At 53.9% G+C, this 21,096-nt stretch overlaps 1 protein-coding gene across 1 annotated transcript; it reads right to left on the bottom strand.

Annotated features, from left to right (window-relative positions):
- Nucleotides 1-3,211: 3,211 nt before the first annotated feature.
- On the bottom strand, nt 3,212-14,705 carry IL10RA (interleukin 10 receptor subunit alpha). The gene is made up of 7 exons (XM_007080436.2): nt 14,579-14,705; nt 12,683-12,803; nt 11,902-12,086; nt 10,844-11,010; nt 10,074-10,224; nt 9,109-9,230; nt 3,212-5,915 (listed from the first exon to the last, which is right to left on the bottom strand). The coding sequence occupies exons 1-7, from the start codon at nt 14,643-14,645 to the stop codon at nt 4,992-4,994; spliced, it is 1,737 nt and encodes a 578-aa protein (XP_007080498.2). The 5' UTR covers nt 14,646-14,705; the 3' UTR covers nt 3,212-4,991.
- Between the last annotated feature and the right edge of the window lie 6,391 nt (nt 14,706-21,096).

Below are 21,096 nucleotides of genomic sequence, written 5' to 3'. Positions count from 1 at the left end.
ATCACATCTGAATCCCTAGCTCTGAGCCCTCACCGACTGCCAGGCCTGCCTTGCCAACTGCCGGAGGACTTCTTCTTTGGGTGACTTGTCCTAGGGCGCCAGAACTCATCCCCCACCGCGCCCCCCCCCCCCATGTCTCCTTCCCATGTGCGTATTTCGCTTTTCTCGTCCATGTTTGATTGGGATCAGTGCCTCTTTCACTCCAGCCTGCCACTGAGTCTTGCCAGTTCTTTCCGCAGAATGCCTTTTGAATCGGTCACCTGCTCTCCATTCCTGCTGTCCCTGTTCAGTATTGTCATTGGATCGGATTGTCATTGAACCCTGTGGCGGACTGAATGTGTTCCTTCCAATTTCACGTGTTGAAGCCCTAACTCCTAATGTGATGGTATTAGGAGGTGGGGCCTCTGGGAGGCTTTTAGGGTTAGATGAGGTCATGAGGGGGAGGACCCCATGGTGGGATAAGTGTCTTTGCGAGAAGAGGAAGAGAGACCAGAGAGCTCGCTTAATGGGAGCACGCACTCGCTCTCTACTCCCTCTCCTCCCCCTCTCTTCCCCCTCTCCTCCCCCTCTCTTTCCCCTCTCCTCCCCTCCCACCTCCCCTCCCCTCCCACCTCCCCTCCCCTCCCACCTCCCCTCCCCTCCCACCTCCCCTCCCCTCCCACCTCCCCTCCCCTCTTTCTCCCTCTTCCTTTAGTGAGGACAAAGGAGAAGGGGGCATCCACAAGCCAGGAAGAGAGCCCTCGCCAAGAACCAAATTGGCTGGCACCTTGATCTTGAACTTACAGCCTCCAGAACTATGAGAAATGTCTGTTATTCAGCCCGTCCCCCAACCCGGGTGTGGTATTTTTCTATGGCAGCCTGAGCAAAAGAAGACAGCTGCCTCTTCCTTCCCCTCCTCTTGCTTCCACCATCCCTTTTTCCATCTTTGTTCCTCTCAGGGCGCCTATCACTGATTGTAATGATGTATCTGTCAGTCTGTTAGCTTGATATTCATCTTCGTAACCAGATGGCTTCCTCCATGAAGCTGCACCTCTTTTGTTCACTGCGGACCAGGGCTGAGCACCATATCCGGCACATAGTAGGTGCTTAAAAATGCTTCTTGAAGAAATGAAATGCTGACTGTAAGTGCTTCTGGCCAGGTCTCAGTACATCTTGCCTTGGCCCTTCTGACTCATGCCATGTGCTTTGGCCAGGGTTATCTTTTTAAAACACTGACCCAACCCTTCCTTGTCAAGAGTGTTTATCGGGTACCCCCCACCCTTGTCGAATATTTATGGGAGCCATGCGGACCTAAGATGAAGCGGCTAGTGAGGAAAGGTGCTGTGAATGGTTAATAAAAATGCATTTAATTTTAAATTGTGGATTTGCTTTAAAAGAAACCCTGAAACCCAGAAGCACTACAGGAAATGGATGAGTCATGCCTCCTACTACCTGGTGTCCTCTAGGCTGGGGCTTCAGAAAATCTGCCCGAGCTGCCCGAAACACTCCCTCTCTCAGTCACAAGTGCTCTGTCCCGGTTGGGCATGGCCCATGGCATCCTTCTCTCCGCCGTTCCCACGTGGGGTTCCTACAGTTTCCACCCAGCGGGTCAGTGTGGGCTCTGCGGCCATGACCACCCTCGCGACCCCGTGACCGTGTGTGTGTTCTGTGATAGTGTGTGCCTTGCAGGTGGGGTGAGGAGGGGTAGAGATCTTCGGGGAAGACAAGGCAGATTCTTTGACATAGCTATTTAGAAAGTTGGGAAAACAGTTCAATAGAATTTCCTGTTCAGTCAACGTGGGTCCATTTCCCCCGTCTCCTGGGTAAGAGGAAGTTCCATTAGCTCACAGAAACGCAGAATCACACATTCCTCAGCCTGGAAAAGCCCTTGAGGGAGATTACTCAGTTTAAGAACAAAGAGGGCCTTCTGTTGGGGACTTGAATCCAAATTGCCGAGAAGCCTGTGAGCATCGACTGTTGGAAGATCGCTGTTTGCCCCACGAGCCCTGGCTGTCCGGGCTGGGCAGGCAGAGAGGGGCTTCAAAGCAGAGGGGACCCAGCACAAACTCCCACTCATGCGTCACAAGGGAAGCAGGTGAGCCCACATCCTGGGACTCCGTTCTTCAAGCTGCTCTGGGTTTGGTCTCTTCCAGCCGAACTGTCCGCGGTTGCTGGTTCCTTTTACTCTCTCAATCTGTGTATTCACCTCTCTGCCGCTCTCCACCCAGCCTGCCTCGGGGGCCTTTTCCTTGGGGCTGAAGCCATCTGCAACATTTGTTTCCAGGAGTAAGTGGCCAAATCCACACTTCTTAGGAATAGGACAGGGAGGCCTCCGGGGCAGAAGTCTGAACAGGTCCCAAATGGCATGGTATTAGTCAAGTTCTCTGAAGACGATAGGATCAGCACTTCCCCAGAATGGCTGCTTTTCTCAGAGTGGAATGGGGAGAAGCGTCATTGGAGATAACCCAGGGGAAAGGAGATGAGGTGTCCCCATTCACCTCCTCGAGGATCCAGGCTGTGACAAAGGGCAAAGTGCACCAGAGACCCTGGCCCTGACCCTGAGTTTGCTCCATCTGCCGGGCTGAGCCTGGGGAGAGAGTCAAACCCACGTGTGGCTTTTCGTGGAAAGAGAAGGTTGCTTTCAGAATCAAATGCAGATGGCTTCCGCACTTATGAGAAGCACCCGTGGGTCACACCTCCAGGTCGAAGGGGTCAGGTGGCGGGGCTCCAGGAAGGTCTGCTCTCTTTTCCAAGTGGTCAGAATCCACACTCAAAACATTGCCTTGGGGGCACCGGGGTGGCTCAGTCGGTTGAGCGTCTGACTTCAGCTCAGGTCATGATCTCATGGTTTTTGAGTTCGAGCCCCCGCGTCGGGCTCTCTGCTATCCGTGCAGAGCCCGCTTCGGATCCCCTGACCCCTCTCTCTGCCCCTGCCCCCACCCCCATGCTCTCTCAAAAAGAGCAAACAAAAACAAAAAACCTTTGTCTTCTACGTTTCCTTTTCAGCTTTCCAAAGGAATGTTTCTTTCACTTACATACAGTGTCATGATCTATTACATTACATACCCATTACGTCATGTTAGCACGAGGGCTCAGACCTGTGTCCCATTTGAGCCTAAGTCTTCGTCCCTGCTAAAGCGACATCACACATTTTATTCCTTGTCAACCTCCATGAGCAACAACTTGAGTCTCCCACCAGCCACCGTGTCATCAGAAATTTGGTTTCACCAGGTTCCTGTGGTCCTGACAATTTATTGAAATAAAAAAAACATACACCACTGACGTACAGAGCTTTTCTTTTAAGACCCGTTCATACCCACCCCCTCGGTGGAAACTCACGTCCCTGTGAATGAAACGCATCAGGCATGGTTTTCTAGATTTGCAGATGAGGAATCCGAGGCGCTTCAGTTTACAGATGAGGAAATGCTACGCACAGTGGGGTCAGAACTGGAACCAGGGGGGTCAGAACCGGGTTCTTGAAATACCCAGAATTCTTTCATGGTACGGTGCTCTCTCTTCAATAAATAAGGGAACAAGATAAATAAATAAACCTTCCGAGGGAACCCTGAGGAGCTCCTCAAGCTTCAGCGTGCAGAGGGAGTCATCAGATACCTGAGAACCTCTTGGTAGAGTGTGGTGGGGGAGCAGGGGCGGTTCTGGCTGGATTCTCTGAGCCGCTTGTCTATTCTTGGAATGCCACAGAAAGATGTAGGGCCGAGTGGTGACTCTTCGGGGGCGGCTGTCAGGCCTGTCACCCCTCCCAGCTTCCTTGCCCATAGACTGTAAACTGGCTTTGAAGACAGAATCTTAACCCTGAGTGTGGGGACGCAGGGCCCACAGCCGCCCCCTTTCTGGGCCCAGGTTCTCTGATGGTTCTCTCAGCGCGACACCGTGGACTTTTGCTAAATCTGTTAGTCCTCAGCGTGAGAAGGAAGCTGGTTCTCTGCAGACGTGGGTTCTACGGTCTGCTGCTTCCCAGCCCAGGCTCACACCGGGCCGGAGTCACCCCCGAGGCCAGCTTGGTTAACGTCCAGCGGGGAGGGGCCCCCTGGAGACTGAGTCCTTATTCCAACTGTGGCTGGTCCCAGCGCACACAGCTGAACCCTGAGAGAGCAGTGACATGTCTTGTGGGTCTGGAGCTGGGTGTTAGCAGTAAACACAAGTGCAGGTCCCATCCCGGACCCTCTGGGGCAGGCGAGCTGGTGCCCAAGTCCACAGACAACCTGGAGGGCTGAGTTTCGACCAGTGACCGGTACAAATAGCCACGGCTTCTCCAGTGCTGTCAGCAAGATGGTGGAGGCCACAGGGTGGGGTAGTGAGTGGCTTGGACACGGGGGCTTCGTCCCCTTGTGGCTCCATAATGGTGGTTGGTAGACTGGCTGACCAGGGCAGATTCATCTGAAGATCTTCTGTGACAAGCTCCCCGCCTGGGAGGACTGCCAGTCTGGAAGATTCTCCGTGTGACCATCCTAGAGACCACACCTGATCTCCGGGTCCTCCTGTTTCCTCCTAGAAATGACCCTGCAGGGAGGCTCTGAAGCCCCCACCCTCCCAGCACTGCATCCTGCTGGAGGCCCTGGCACATGGTTAGCCTGAGAGGGAGGGCTGGGTCTGAACCGACTTCAGCTTGGTGCCCTCACCACCATAGCTGGCCTCACCACATTTCCAGAAAACCCTATGATTCCCCCGAGCAAAGACTCTTTTACAGTATAGGAAGAGCCCCTAGAAGGGAGGAGATCTCCGCCCTGCCCTTCCTGGTCCTGCCAGAGTCTCTGGGGCCCTGTCTGCATAACCGGCCAGTGCCATCTGGATACCCTGCAATAGTATAACGAGATAGCCTCTTTCTGCCCTGGGCACCTCAGGCAGCCCTGCTGGGCCTGGCGAGGGCTGGACCTCCGGAACTTGCAGAAGAGTGCTCACACTGGCCTCATGAGTCACTTCTGACCCCTGCGGCCCCTCCTCCTGGTCCAGGAAGGGCACGGCTGACATCAAAAGCAGCCCCTTAGCCTGAGTCACTCATTCGAGTGCAGGCTGGAGATCAGAGGCAGAGTGACCAGGTTTGAGTCAAAGCGGTCCAGGAGACCACCTGGGGCTGCCGTACAGTCCAGAGGGGCCAGGTCATGGGCCAAGTTGCGGTCAGATGCTCCTAGGTCCCTGGAGCTGGTCAAACCCAGAAGTGACCACTCCTCAGTTGGCCGACTCCACTGTCCGGTTGGGGTCCCTGATGCAGGGCGAGTCGTTCCCGGGTCCTGTTTCAAATAGCCCTTGGCCAGGGCCAGCGGGGGCCAGCCTGCCTCGGCATCCAGGCATGTCCTGAACTTGGGGCCGAGGCCATCTGTCGAGGCGGGCTCTTCCTCCAGGCAGCCTGCCGTGGTTGCTCTCTCCTGTGTGCATCTGGTTTGCTTTAGGTAGCCCCGGAATGCCACTGAGGCTGGGTCTTCCTCCCCAGGCACCTCAGGCCCTGGGGGATTGACACGGCCCAAGTCTGAGACCCCCTGCACATCCCCAGGCTGCCCTTCTGAGTTTTGGGCTAGACCGAGGCCGCTGTCGTCCTGGCCCTGGCTGCTCTTCCTCACCCGCTGCTCCCAGTGGGGTCCGGTGCCAGGACTCGGGCTGGGCTCCTGCAAGCAGATCCCGCTGTCTGTGCTGTTGTTGCTGCCACCGCTGCGGCTGCTCTCCGGCTCCCGGGGCGCCCCCTTTCCCACAGTCCCCGCCGCCTGGGGGTGGGGGACCGGCAGGAGGAACTGGGACCCCTCATTCTGCAGGGATGACTTCGCACTGCCAAAGCCGCTGTCCGTGCTGCCGTGCAGTTCTGAGTTCTTCAGCTCCGGGGACACTTTGGGGAAGGCCCCCTCGTCAAGGGGATGGATGGTGTCCTGGGGCTCTGGGCAGGGGAGCTGGAGGACCAAGTTGAACGGATGGGGCTTCCCGAAGACCTGGAGGGGAGAGGGCAGAGTGAGAAAAACAAGGGTCACCTGCAGCAACCCACTCCAGCGTTGCAGGTGAGGCCCCGGGTCCGGGAGGAGAGCCCAGGGAGGCTCCGCTGTAACCGAGGGGTCCCTGTGCTTTTTGTTGTCATTTCAGAACCGACCTTTCCTCTTAATGCAATTCTCAGTTTGGTTCAGGCCTGTGTGCTCACAGCCCGGGTGGAAAGGCAGGTGGGATGGGAGCCTGCAGGGAGCGGAGAATGTTCTCGGCTCCCTCGGCACTGCTTTCCACACCTGAGAGCAGGCCGGATTCCTTTGGATACATCTAGAAGTGAGTGCCAAGCTTTTTTTTTGATGATGGCCCAAAATAGGGAATGTGTTACATAGTAACCCACCTACAAATAGCCCGTAAGTCTGTAACTCACGTTTAAATAACTGTCACTTAACCCCTCTCCCCCTTGCTGTTCTGTCTCGGTCACACTGGGGTTCTTTCTGCCCTGGAACGCATCAGCTCAGTGCTCTCAGGGCCTTTGCACATGCCATGCCCTGTGGTCGGAACACTCTTCTCTCAGCCCTTTCTACGGCTGTGTCCTCCTTAACACTCAGGTCTCAGCTCAGCTCAGCTCTCCCCAGAGAGGCCTTCCCGATCATCCTGGCTAGAGCAGTGCTCCACACGGTCTCTGCATTAACCTAGTTTTTAAAAAAATTTTAAGTGTATTCATTTTGAGAGACAGCAAGAGGGGGAGGGGCAGAGAGAGAGAGAGAGGGAGAGAGAGAATCCCAAGCAGGCTCCACACTGATAGTGTGGAGCCTGATGCAGGGTTCGAACTCATGAAATGTGAGATCATGACCTGAGTCGAAACCAAGAGTCAGACTCTTGACCGACTGAGCCACCCAGGCGCCCCAGCATTAACCTAGTTTACTTCTTTCTAGTACTTGGTTCCTGGAATTATTTTTTGGTTTATTTTCCGCCCCCTACCAAGACCCACGATACAAACTCCCCACACCCAGCAGAATACAAGCACCTTGAGGGCAGGACCTGCCTAGTTTTGTTTGCCACAATGTTCCTGGCACTTAAGCTGAGCTGGCACATACTGGGCACTCATAAGGTTTGCTGACTGACTGACGGACTCACTGTTGCACATCTGCCCTAATTCCCTTTGTAAGTTTTGACTCCAGTGCAACTCTTACTGGTTGAGTTCCTATTGCTATCCTATAGGTTGGCGATGAAGGACAGCTGTTTCTAGAACCAGACTCCATGGCCCAAATCCCAGCTCTGCCTTTGCCAGCCATGTCACCTTGGCTCAATTATTTGTCCTCTCTGTGCTTTCGTGTCTTGCCTGTAAAATGGCAATAAGGACAGTACCTGTCTGGTCATGTTGCAGTTAATGCATGGAGAATGCTTTGAACCGTGCCTGGTACATAGAAGGCACTCGGTGAATGTTCGGTGAATCGAATTTTATGCTCCCATCTCTAAGGAAGTGTTGTTTCTCCATTTCCTAGAGGAGGAAATGGAACCTCAGAGTGGTTAAATGACATGCCCAAAGTCACAGCAGCAAAGAACAAACCTGGGATTTGTACTCTGCTGGCCTGATTTGAAATCCCCATTTGTCCAAAGATCAGATCAAAACAGCTAATGAGTGGGACTAAGCAAGTGAGTGTGAAGGTGCTAGAAGGTGCCAGAAGTTATTGGTAGAGTTCGTAATGGCCGTGATCATTTGATGAAGGGAACTGGGTTGCCTTTATCTTGAGGAGGCAAAAATTCTCAAGGAGAGCTCAATTCTGTGATCCAGATGTCACAGAGGAGCAAAACCCCAGAGGTTGCTTGTCCTCTCCTTTGGCATTTTGGATCTGTGTCGATTTCACTGGGTCGCATTAGAGTGAAAAGAATATATATACGTCCGCTGCCCCAACAGGCTGTGATCAAGCCCCTTGGGACCAGGGGCCACTGCCGGTTTGTTCATCTCTTCCTGGACGCTCATCCTGATGCCCAGCTAGGAATCCCCGCTGCAGTTACCAGGACCACTCCTCCCCCACCCCTCTGCTTTCCGGTTCTCCAGCCCGAAGGGCAGCCGCCATGAGGCACTCACCTCTAAACCTCCCCCATCCCAGCCCCAGGCCCTGCGTATCGGATATGCTCCAAGTACGTGTTAAACAGGCCAGTGTATACACGTTTATAGAACTGAATCTCCCCAGAGTACAGAGAAGGAGCCATGAGTGACATACTTCAGTTAGACACAAGGGAGAACTTTTTAGTCTCCTAAGGTACCCAGGGCACAGGAACACCGTCCTCTGCTTCCTGGACAAGGCTCTAAGTAGGGCAGGCAGTCGCTTCTCTCCCTGCCTCCCCACTTCCTGGAGTTCTTACTCAAAATCATTCCAGAGGACCTGTGTCTCTCTTCTTATTTTTCCCAGAAATCCTGGGATCCCTCTGAGTGGGGGGATACCCTTCCAGCTGTGGCCTTTCCTAGGGCCCCTGGCTCCCTGATGGGGCCGGTCCTCCCCAGCACAGCCCACGGCTATCGCAGTGATGGCGGCTGGGGGGATGTGGCCGCAAGCTCTGGAGCAGCCTGAATCCCAGGCGGGACGGGCGGGACAGTTTGGAGATGCTGGCTTACTCGCACAGGTGCAGCCGTTGCACGAGACGCTCTGGAAGAGGGTCAGAGACCCTGGCCATGACCTCCTCGGCATTACCACCCGCTCTGCTCTCTGCCACTCTGGTGGCAGCACTAGGTGGGTGCTTCTAGGCCTGAGTTCTCCCTCTTCCGGAGCACTCGTCGTCACCAGCCGGTAGGTGGGGGGAAAGACTGGGCTTCGGCCTGACTCTTCCTGGCCCTGTGACCCCTGTGCGTGGAACAGTCCCTCTATGCCTCCCCATAGGGGAAGATAAAATGAGGATAATACCTGCTTCAGAGGTACTAATGCACAGGGGCTGATCCATGGCCGATGATAGTAAATAGTAACAAAAACACCTTGGGGGTTGGGACTACTCAGTATGGATCTTATCGGGGCTATTAGAAGATAATGTTCTCAGCACCGGGCTCTGCATGTAAGCCTTGCCTCTGTCCCCGTGGTCCCTGAGGAAGGTGCCTGCTGATAACGTCAAGGCTGAGGGAACGGACCGTCTGGGGGGAGCCCGCTGCCTCCTGGAGCCCTGGTGCGGCTAGGGAGGATGGGATAGTGGCCCCTCCTGGAGACTCACCAGGACGGTAGGCAGCTTCCTCTGGCGTCGCACGTACAGCTGGAGGGCCAGGCAGTAGGCCAGGGCTCCGCAGAGCAGCAGGACGAAGGTGAAGAAGATGATGAGGTTGGTCACGGTGAAATCTGTAGGCCCAGAGAGATGTGTTTGTGGCCCGGCAGTTGTGGGACGTTGGAGGGGTGGCTCCCGGGAGCCACCGAGTGCGGGGCCCAGGTGATCCCCCAGGCTTCCTCTAGGCTATACAGCTAGATGTTTCTGGATTCTTGAGAATCCCTGCCTGGCCTTCCACCCTCTGTCCTGAAGGATTCCCTCACTAGGCACACTGACTCGGCTTCCGGCTTTGCGCTCGATTCACGCTACGGCACGTGGAACGGTGGGGCAGGGTGGTACAGCGGGTGAGAATGGAGGCTTTGGGAGCAGCCAGACCTGGGCTTAAGTCCCAGCTCCAGCACTCACTAGCCGTGAGGGTATGGACAAATTACACAGCCTCTCTGAGCCTCCGTTTCCCCACATAAGATGACTGTGAAGGACACAGCACCTGCGGAGAGCCTGGCTTCAGCAGCTGTGGCAGGGGGCAGCTCAGTTCGGCTTCCTCGGAGGGGGAGGCAGGGTTAGAAGGCCCTCTGTGCCCAGCTCCAAGGAAGGACGGCTGAGGAATGTAACAAACGGGAAAGACCATAGGTGGCGGAGGTAGGCTGGGGTGGGGGCGGGTTCTTGGGAAGCACGGCTGTGCTCAAGTGGAAGCAGAAGCAAGAGGCCTGGCTTTGCCACCATGTCCTAGAAAGTTGTTTATACCCACAGAGCCTCAGTTCCCGCGTCTCTGAAATGGGGACAATAGGAGCTCACCCACAGGGCTGTGGGGAGGAGCGCCCATGGCATCGGCAGCCCTCAACCGATGCTTTTCTGGTTGTGTGAGGCCCTTCCTGCCTCCCTCCCCGCCCGGACAGCAGCCCTGGCCGCAGACTCACACTGTCGGGTAAGCACAATGCACTCTTCCTTGGACCACAGCCCCCTGTTCACTCGGGAGGCCACAGATGGCTTCACCTTGACACAGAATTCTCCCAGTTCTCCAGGAGGTGAGAGGCTGAAGGTTTCACGGTTTATCTTCTGCTTTATGAACTGAAACGAAAGCAACACAGCCATAAACAAAATATCCCTGGCTCATGGGCTGCGGGAGCCGAGAGCTGGGGAGCCGTCAGAGATGCTCCAGGCCGACCTTTCTTCAGTGTCCTTTCTCAAACATCACAAACCCGCTATCATCAATGCAGCCCAAGATCTCTGTGATTAACATGATTTATCTCGTACTAAAAGAGAAGTGGAACATTTTACGGGACACTGAGGACCTTTCTAGAAGGGGCTGGAATCAAATGGTGGAAAGAGCCTCCTCTTTCCTGGCAGATTCCAGACATCCCACATACGGGGTGTCCATGGGCAATCACATAGCCTCTCGGAGCCTCATTTCCCCACTTTCAAAAGGGAGTAAAATATCCACCTGCAAGGGTGTCGGAACTAACAGCTATCAGATGTGTGGCATGGTGCCTGGTGCTAGCAGGCAGGGTCCTCCCTGCCACCTGGCAGGTGCATCTTAACCGAGGGCTTCTCGACTCCCTTCCCCGCCCCATGACCGCCCTCCACTCTGCCAGCAAAGTCCCCCACGGGTGCACAAAAGGTCCTGCCGGCCCGGGGTGACAGGGAGGCCCAGGGAGCCCAGGGGCTGCGGCCCCGGGGAAGTCCATACCGTAGAGTTCCCCGGCACCTTGCGCAGCTTAATCTCGTACTCTCGGAAGTGTTGGAAGATGCTTTCGTAAGTGTCGCCCGTAGGGGCGATCCTGGGCCTGGGGAGCTGGATCCGCCCGAGGATGATGCCGTTGTCCACCTCTAGCTTCACGCTAACCATCAGAGTCACTGAGCGGGGAGGCAAAATCATGAGGCCGGCGGGCTGGGGAGGGCGTGGGTGCCCCACCCGCGCTTGGCCTCTAGAGTCCAGCGTTACCCGCCCTAAAACCTGGGCCACTGGTTTGCAACCCAGCAGAACATCAGGACTTCCTGGGGGCTACCTTAAAAATATAGATGCCCCAGGCCCACTCAAGACACAGTGAATCTCAAGTTTTGAAACTGGGCCCTGGAAACATTTATTTTAAACACGCTGCCCGGGTAATATTTCTGCAGCCAGCTGAACACTGGCCTGCGGGCCGGCATTTGGGAGCCAGTGACCTCAGAGACCATTGGTCCTGGCTCTGAATTCTGGAGAGTGGGCTCACCACACACATAGAGTGTATGGTCAGTTCCAATTTGCAGAATAGAAGAATCCCATCAAGTTTGGGGCTTACCCTTTGACCTCTAGAAAGAGAGACCCCCAACTCTTCATCAGCATCTCCCTGCCTCAAAGCCTCACACCCTGACCCCTGGGAATTCAGCCTGAAGCAGGTGAGGACTAGATCTAATTCGGCCTACTGTTTGCTGCCCCATGCTGAGAGCTTATGGATTCACTTCCTCTTCCAGAACTCTATAAGTACACAGGTCTGGCCCTTGTGACTCAGCTGCTCCAACTCGCCCCGAGACTTCTCTTCTGTAGGATGAACAACTCCAGTTCCCTTTTAAATCTTGAACAACTTGGCTACTTTCATCTAAATCTTCCCAAAAGTCCTGACTAGTTGTTTGGGCAACGCGGTGCCCGGCCAGGAAGCCTGGCTGGATGGCAAGCTATGGGAGCAGAGTAGAGTTCTAGACTAGAGTTTCTGGCAGGAAGGGACCCCCAAAGCCATATTCCAGGTCCAGGGGAGTTTCGAAAAGCACCTTCATCCAGGGAGAAGCGGGTGTTGGTGTTGGTCCAGTTGGAGTACCGGTTTCCAGCCATTGCCCGGACTCTGGCTTTGTAGCTACTGTCGTGGTACAGGTCCAGGGTCATAATAGTGAGATCACAGGACAGCACCAGGGTCTGGTTACAGCTGGGGGTGGACTCCCAGGAGTCTCTTCCATACCTGGGGAGATATCCGGATCAGAGCATCAGTAGGGAAATTTGTGCTCAAACCTACCTCCTTTAAGAGGAAAGCAAGGGGCCCGGGGAGAGAGCTCAACGATGGTCCAGCCCTCAGGGCATTTTCTCTGGCCCAGGGCATCTAACTGCAAGAATCTCTCTCTTGGTTCTGGAACCGCATACCAATTTCTCTTAGATTGGAACATCTAACGGACATCCCCTTCCTCCAGGAAGACTTGCTAGCCACTGCCACACGGCCTCATTTCTCCTTTCTCCCGACTACATTTGCAGTCCTTTGGGCTTTTACTTGTTTTCCGACCATATTATGGATGCACTTCCTGTTTTTCCAGTAAGATGGAAAAAACCTTGAGGGTAAAGGCAACACCTTGGCCTTTTCACCCCAGAGCTCCCAGCGCACTGCTCAACGCACGAGACTCAAATCAGTACTCGTCAACTGATGGATATGCACCAGGGTCCTTCCTGGAGTCACTTCGATGACAAGAAGACCGATTTATCTTCCCGTGCCAGGAAAGCGCAAGGGGATGGCTCCACCCCCTCCCGCACCCACCTCTCTCCTTTCTCCATCTCCCCTTTCCATACCTCAGAAGCTCCACTTCATAGTAGGTGCCTTCTGACTGATTCGGGATGGGAGTCCAGTGGAGGATATGGGAGAAAAATTCTGCTTCAAACCACACAGATGGAGGGCTGGGAAGTTCTGTTCCTGGGGCAAAGAGTGTGGATATCAGAGTTGGTGGAGCCCGCCTCCCGGGATAACGAGGCTGACGGTGGCCATCAATCTCACAGCCTCCATTTATCGAGTCCTTTGAGCTGAGCACTCTGCTAAGTACTTCTTCTATGTTGTGTCAGTTAATTATCCCAGCAGCCCTCCAGGGTAGGCATCTAGTACTCCAATTTTACGGAAAGGTTAGGTGACTTGCCCAAGGCCAATGGAGTGAGTGAGGGTCAGGGTGAATCCAGATGGGTCTGGCTCCAGCCCCAGGCCTCCTCTCTGCAGTTCTTGGGGGTACACAGATGTCCTGCTTGTTGGCATCTGTTTCTCTTCACAGCTCTCCTGGGCAGTCCCAAGCTGAGTGCTTGCCCCATTCCCCCGCTTCTAGAAGGGCTTTAGGCTGGCTGACAGAACGGAGCAGTTTTGGTTCTACACAGGGCTGACGGCATTTCCACCCAGAGCCAGCACCCTTGGCTCCACGGCGAGATACTCAACGCCACAGCCGAACTCCCATCTTCCGCCCTTTGCTCCTCCCATTCACCAGGGGGAAACTCCAACTTCAGGAGGCCTCAAATGAACTTGCCAGGGTGACTTGGGCAAATTACTTAACTTCACCAGACCTCTCGTTTGTAAGAATGTAATAAATACACCTATGCTGAGAGTCTTGCCACTCAAGTGCAATGAGGTAGGTCAAGGCCAATACCCAGTCAATCCCTCTTCTCTCCTCCTTGATCCCTTAATGTCTCTCAGTCTGCCAGCCACTCTCCCAGGCTTCCTTTGTTCTCTAGTTTCTCACCATCTGTAGTAATACTTCTTCTAGAGTTGTCATTCGCACAGAGTATATTTCCCCTGTCCCTTTCTTTCTTTCTTTCTTTCTTTCTTACAATGTCTTTGATCCTCAAGGCTGTGTTTCGATTTCAGAACATTGGATGGAAAGTGAAAAATGCAGCGGGTCTCTGTGGTGTTTGGGCTGCGTGTCCCCGACTCAGCTCTCGATCATGTGAACGGCTGACTGCATGTTTTACTTTGTATTTTGGTGTAGACGCGGTTTCAGTCCCTGCTCTCCCTGCCGCCACCTCGCTGCCCTTTCATTCTCTCTCCAGGCTCGTCTCACCTCCCCTGCAGAAACTTTCCGGGACAGCTGGCTGGGTTAGAAGACTGAGCTAAGGGGTGGGAGGAGGTAGGGGGAGGCAGGTGGCAGTGGGAGCACGTTAGGGGCTAAAGAAGAAGCAGGGGATGATCAGATGGAGCCACAGGTGATAGTGAGGGGAAAGAGCTGGGATGAGCCAGGGCATGGCACGGGGAAGAAACAGGTTAAGTGGACCTCTAAGGGAAGGTGGAGTCAGATGGGGAATCAAAGTCATTCCCCAGGGGGGGAAGCAGTCTTAGCTGGCCGAGAACAACAACCAAAAAGGCCAAGGCTAAATTTCTGATCGGCCTGGAAGTGGATGGACAATAAGCCGGGCGCGGGGGTGTTAACGGACTTCTCTATCCACCCCCTTACCCCCCCATCAATTTAATGCTCTTACCCTTCCACAACGGGGAGCCTAAGACTCAGGCTTGCCGGAATGAGGGAGCTTCCGGGGGTGGGGGGGTGTTGGACAATGGACTCCCCTCTCCCCGGAGGGACAGCCAGACGGGGTTCCCCGTGGAGCGCACAACTTTAATGTAGGGGCGACGAAAGGCGGGGGTCGCGTGTGGACACGCACACAGCCCAGCCGGGCGAGCGCGGAGCGGGCAGGGGAGGGCCGGGCTGCGATCCTTACCGTGCGCGCCGGAGCAGAGGCGCAGGCTGAGGAGCACCGCCAGCGGCACTACCAGGCGCGGCAGCATCCTGGGCGCGCCGCATCCTCCGGGGGCCGGAGCCGGGCTGCGCGCGTCCAGCCGCGACTCCGCGGCTCTGCCTCTGAGCGCTCGGGCTGGCGGGCTGCCCCGCCCGCACTCCGCCAGGCTGCGTCAGAGGGGCGGGGCCCCGAGACGCCCCGCCCCCCTCCCCCCGAGGCCGCGCCTCCGGATGCTCGCGCGGGCCGCTGCCCTCAGCCCCGAGCCCGCAGCTCTGCGCTCCCCGCCCACTCGGGTGGGGAGGATGCGGGGGTGGGGGAGTGGGCGGGCACAGGGCTGTCCCGGGGAGGGGACGCGGTTCTGGCGTCCCTTCCCCGCTTCCCAGCCCTCCGCTCCCGGTTTCCAAGGCCGCCCAGTGCGATCGCGTTAAAGCCAGCCCGGGCAGTCTGGGCGGGGGTGCGGAAGGTGGGGTGAGGGTGTCAGAGCTGATTTTGCGGGATGGACAAACAGGGTTGGGATTGGAGCTGTGGCCAAGGCCAGGCGCTCGCTCAGAGCTGGGGAAGGGAGGAGAGTGCCCCAGGCGCTCAGGCAACATTGTTAGGACACGTGTGTGACTCTCGATGTGGCCCAAGTGCCTGGGTGTAGGGTTATAAGCCAAGCCAGCGGTAAAGTAGGCGGTCCTCTACCCGACTTAATAGTTTGGGAGGGGTGTCCGAGGCCTCCTTCAGCTGCTTTTGGCTTCCGTCTTTTGCCTGAAATCTCACATTTAGAGCCTTTCTCTTTTCTTTTCTTTTCTTTTCTTTTCTTTTCTTTTCTTTTCTTTTCTTTCCTCTCTTCTCGTCTCTTCTTTCTCTTCTCTACTTCTCTTTCTTTCTCTCTCTCTCTCTCTCTCTCTTCCTTCCTTCCTCCCTCCCTCCCTCCCTCCCTGCCTTCCTATAAAACTCCTGGGGGACTGGTAGCATATTGTCCGTTACTCATGCTTCGGTATCACTTGACTCAAACGACACTTCACTCCAGGTGCACTGAAGATGTGAGAGCATGGGAGACAAACTTGTCCACTTCACTTTGGTTGTGTGGTGACACCTGCTTAAGAGCATGTGGGTGTCTTGGGGAGGGAGTCCTCTTCTGGGCTGAGGGTCTACTGTAGGGCTAGTAAGACCTCACTTTTTGATGATGATTAGTGAAGGTCAGGGATGCCCCAGCTATGTGGATAGTGGAGAGTGGTATAGGGAGGCAGGACACGGTGTCAGTCAGAGAGCCACCCTAAGCGGACAGCTCTTGTTGCCACACCCTCAGATCAGCTGGGAGAAAGAGTTCCAGGGTTTGTAATGTGCGAGAATGTTTTCTGCACTCTCTGTTGCCCAACTGGAAGATTAAGTGGCCAAAAGTATCCAGGCATGACCCAAGGGGTGTGGCTGCCTTCTGAAATGACTTTTCAGTTCCCACTGACCTTTTGAAGGAGGAGTACACGACAGTTTCTTGTTGAGCTTGTCTTTACTTTTTTTTTTTTTTTTTTCAGTTATAAGAGTTTAAAAGTCTTACCCCATTGCCATTGTGAGGGAGGGTCAGGATTCTTAATTCATTCACATGACAATTTTTTTCTGTACACTCAGTTTGGGCCAGATCCTGTATTAAGGCTGAGGAGAAAACAGTGATCAGAACAAGGTCCCTTCCCCCCAAGAACCTTACAATTTAGCTAGAGACGGAAAGTAAACAGAGATTTTAATATGCCATGGGAAGTGTTCTGGGAAGGAAGCATAGGCCAAAGTGGTTACACAGGAAACGGGCACCCAACCATAACTTGGAGTAGAGGATAGGGAACGCTTCCTGGAGGAGGTGACATCCAAGCTGATACTTGAGGGATTTGTAGGAGGTGGCTGGCTGGGTTGAAGAGCAGATATGGAGGATGTTCCGGACAGAGGGCAGTGTCCACTTAGAGATGGGGGAACGTGGCGCTTTTGAAGAACCTTGTAAAATGCGTAAGTCAGCTTTCCTGTTTTAAGATGAGAGTCACCATGGCTGACATAGATTACTGTGTTGCTCAGGCAGAGCCTGCATTCGAATATAGGCTATCCCCATGTGTCCTGCTGCCTCCTAGCACTCAGAACAGGAATTAGGTCAGACATGTGATTACCATACCTTTTCTTTTTTCAATGTTTGTTTATTTTTGAGGGCGAGAGAGAGAGAGAGAGAGAGAGAGAGAGAGAGAGAGAGAGATACAGAATCCGAAGCGGGCTCTAGGCTCTGGGCTGTCAGCACAGAGCCCGACGTGGGGCTTGAACTCATGAGCTGAGAGGTCGTGACCTAAGCTGAAGTCAGACGCTTAACCGACTGAGCCACCCAGGCGCCCCCACCATACCTTTTTTTTTTTTTAAAAAGAAATTCATGTGTTTGTTTTGGTTTGTATGCAGTTACGTATTCTTGGTGTTCTGCTCTAAGGTTCTGCTATTCGTAGCAACTAGATTTCCTGCTTCCCTTGCAGTTAGGTGGAATATGTGACTGGGTTTTCACCAATGTAAAGTTGAATTGATGGGTGCCACTTCCTGGCCTGGCCTGTAACTTTCCCTTTGTTATTCTGTCAGCTCGCTGGAGGGGGTCCGGTGGAGGATTCCAAGGGGGTGGAGGGAACCTGGGTCCCTGAATCACATCTCAGAGGAGAACGATTCGGTAAAGACGCCCAGACTGTGTGAGCCTGTGACCGGAGCGAGGAGTGAATTCTTGTCGTATCTAGTTACTGAGATTTGGGGATTTTTGTTACACCATCTGGCGTTGGCTATCCTGGTTCATGCGCAGACGTTGTCTCGTTGAATCCTGACTGCCACTCTACGAGACTGGCTTCGTTACCGGTGTTTTAGAGGAATGGTGAGGTCCGAGACTAAGTCGCTTGTCTGTATCACTCAGCCGGTGAGTGGCAGGCTACAGCCCAGGTCTCTCCAGAACTCACGCTTCCAACACTGTGTAAACAATGCCCTTTCCTATCTTGGAAGAGCTGTTGGGGAAGGCAAATGTGTGGTGAATTGAGAGAGAGAGAGAGAGGGCGGGGGGAGGAGGAACAGCTCAGGGCTGAGGGTTGTGGGTGGAGGGAGTGTGGTGAAGCCCCAGAAAAGCTGTGGGTGGAGCTGGGTAGGCATCTTGTCCCCATGGCCACACTGGGAAAGTTTTAGGGCAAATTTTGAGCTCTGGATGGTTCCATTGTCTCATTTTCGCTTTACTTCATCTTGGTCTTCGGGATGACGCTTCTCAGCGGGCATCCCTGGGCGGGAGGGTGGACATCTGGGAGGGTAGGAAGCCCATGTTCAGTTGTGGTTATAGGCAGGACTTGCAGTTTCTGTCCCTGACTAGTGACTAGGGAAGTTCCAGGCCTTGTGATTGCTGTGTCAGAGCCACACATAACAGAGAGCGCCCTAGAGGGAACAGACCCTGAGAAGCAGACAGAGGGAAGAAGTCTGCCTGAGGACACTTGGTAGTCCTTGGGTCGAGGACAGCCGTAGAGGTGAGGTGAAGGGGCCACCGAAAGCCAGCCCCGGCTCTAGGAGAAGCCTTCTGGCTCTTGTCTACAGAACCTGACTGATGTCCGTGTGTCCCCTCCCTGTCTGCCTAATTCCCTCCTGGCTGGGCTCAGAAGGGACAGAACCCCCTTCTCTGAATGGGTTTAGATGGTGACTCAGACTTGAATGGGGAGTTGTTTGAATATCAGCTGGGTAGGTGATAGGCATCCCTGAAAGGTTTGGGGCAGGCGAAGGACATGCGGATTTGCACTTTAGACAGAAGAGGAAACTCAGAGCACGGAGGGGACCAGCTGAGGGATTTGCTAGTTAATGGCAGAATCAAAACCCTGGTCTTCAGATTGAGGTTCAAGTCTCTTTCCCTGACATTCCACAGCAGCTAAGCTTGTGGGACACTAGGAAGGCTACAGCAGAGTGTCTTGCCCATCAGCCTAGAGGAAAGGGGAAGATATATATGTGTGTATATATATGCGTACACGTGTATATGTGTATGTATATACATTTAAGTTTATGTATTTATTTTTGAGAAGGGGGAGGGGCAGAGAGAGAGTGAGAACATCCCAGGCGGGCTCCTTGCTGTCGTCACAGAGCCCAATGTGGGGCCTGAGCTCATGATCCATGAGATCGTGACCTGAGCCGAAATCAAAAGTCGGACGCTTAACTGATTGAGCCACCCAGGCGCCCCAAGAGGAAGAAATACTGATTTACCAGTTGAGGAACCTCTCCTGCTAATTCCCTTGAATCAGCAGAGTTGGAGCAAAGAGCTTTCTCACGCCTGCAACCTCACGCCGGGACATTGTGCTTGGTCAGTGCCCAAGGTTCAGTCTTCTCCTGGGAGAAGACTGTGGGTCTTGGAAACTGGAGACCCAGTTCTAGCCCCGGCTCGGCCATTGCCGGCCGTGTATCTTTGGGCCAGTGCTTTCACCTCTGTTAGCCACTGACAAGACTGGAATCATTGTAACCCTTCCTGGCCTGTTGTAAGGCCGGATGCAAAGCGTGCTGACAATTGTCAGAGGTTCCCCAGATGACAGGGGGTGTGGTGATTAGAAATATTCAGCAGAAAGGCCTCATACTGGCCAGAGGGAGCCAGTCCTTTCTCTGTGTCTGCATGCACTTGATTTTCCTCCAGGCTGTATATGGTGCTGAGTCCCACTCCATTCTAGGGACTGGGGCCTTTGATTGTACTTGGGACCTCTCCCCTGCAAGTGACTTTTAAGGCAATCCTCTTATCAGGGAGGGAGAGGTCCTAGTCCACTGTCATTGCTTTGTGAACTTGGGGTGCAGCAGGTTAAGAACAGAACATTGACAAAAATACCCCATGTCACTTCAAGAGGCAGCTGGGTATTCGTTCCGTGGCCCAGAGGACCTTGATTTCTCCAGTTGTTAGGGGTGTCATTTCCCTTTAATTCTGAAATTAACAGCAGCCTGAGCCCCCATCCCACGAATGTAGGAAGTCTACCTGCTCTTGGATTCTCACTCCTGGATCACTTGTGGAGTTCTCCAGGGAAGCCTCACATGCCCAGAGCCATCGGGGGACCTCACAGCTCAGCTCTTAGTGCCTCACAGTGGTGGCCTCTGGGCTGAGGCTTCTACTTCATGCGTGGACGTAGTGCCCATAGCATTCTTCTTTTAAAAAAAATTTGTTTTAAACATTTATTCATTTTTGAGAGACAGAGACAGAACGCGAGTGGGAGAGGGGCAGAGAGCTAGGGAGACAGACTCTGAAGCAGGCTCCAGGCTCTGAGCTGTCAGCACAGAGCCCGACACAGGGCTCGAGCTCACAAACCGAGAGATCACGACCTGAGCTGAAGTCGGACGCTTAACCGACTGAGCCATCCAGACGCCCCTTGCATATTTCTTTACATCTGCCTTAGTCTTAAATAACAGTACCGGTGGGACAGTAGCTGTGTGGCCTCAGGTGGTGGTGGCATGTCAGGCCCAGTCCAGGGCCTTGCCACAGTCATTCCTCCTTGGGTGGGGGTGGGGGTGGGGTCGGGGTGAAGACCAGATCTGCCTGCTTCTCCTGCCCTTGTCTGGGCTCCCGGTCCTCTGTAAATAATACCGGGAGAAAGAACAATGATTTTACAGGTATTGGACAGGACAGCCCAGACTCAGACTTGGGGAGAACCATTTCTCTAACTTTGCAGGGCCATGGTTCTGCGAAGGAGATACTCAGTTGACATTGCCCAGAAATACCTAGAACACTTCACCGGAGACACCCGCCTTGGACCCACGGCCGATGTCCAGGGCTTTGCCCAAAATGAGGGACGTGCACTTACCTTACATTGACGAGGTTCACCCAGGACAGAGGGAGGCTCCCACCTAAAGACAATCTTAATGACTACTTTGTGGTATAGAAACTGCCTGTATCTCCTTGCATTACGGTATTTAGTTTCAAGTATTTTAGTTTTTTCTCCAAGGTTTTATTTATATAACAGTTAGTTAACATACAGTGTAATAGTTTCAGGTGGAGAATCAAGTGATTCATCATTTCCATTCAACACCCGGTGCTCATCCCAACCAGTGCCCTCCTTAATACCCGTCACCCATTTAGCCCACCCCCTTGCCCACCTCCCTTCCAGCAACCCTCGGTTTGTAATTTCAAGTATTTAAAGGTTTGTGTCCCACTGCATCTCTGCTGGCAGCAATTGCTTGATGGGAAGACCTAAGACAGGGGTTCAAAGATCCAGTTGTTAGCTGTCATCTGTGACTGGGTCTCAGGTCTCGGATTTCTTAGCTGTAGAATGAGGACGATACCTCTTCATTGAGATGCTGACAGGAATAATGTAAGCAAACATTTTTAGGTGCCCTCCACTAGGCACCGTGGGGTACAAAAATGAGTCAAACACTGTCCTTATCAGGTGTATGACCTTCAGGGCATTTAAACCTGTAATAAATAACTCCGATATATTATCAGAAGGACCAGCTTAGATAGATAGCGTTTCGTCAAATCCAAGGTGTAATACACATGTAGGATATTGGTATTGTTTTTATCT

This window comes from Panthera tigris, chromosome D1, assembly GCF_018350195.1.
Source record: "Panthera tigris isolate Pti1 chromosome D1, P.tigris_Pti1_mat1.1, whole genome shotgun sequence".
NCBI classification, from domain to species: Eukaryota; Metazoa; Chordata; class Mammalia; order Carnivora; family Felidae; genus Panthera; species Panthera tigris.
The sequence above is the reverse complement of the archived record's forward strand: the minus strand, read 5'-3'. Positions and strand labels throughout refer to the sequence as shown.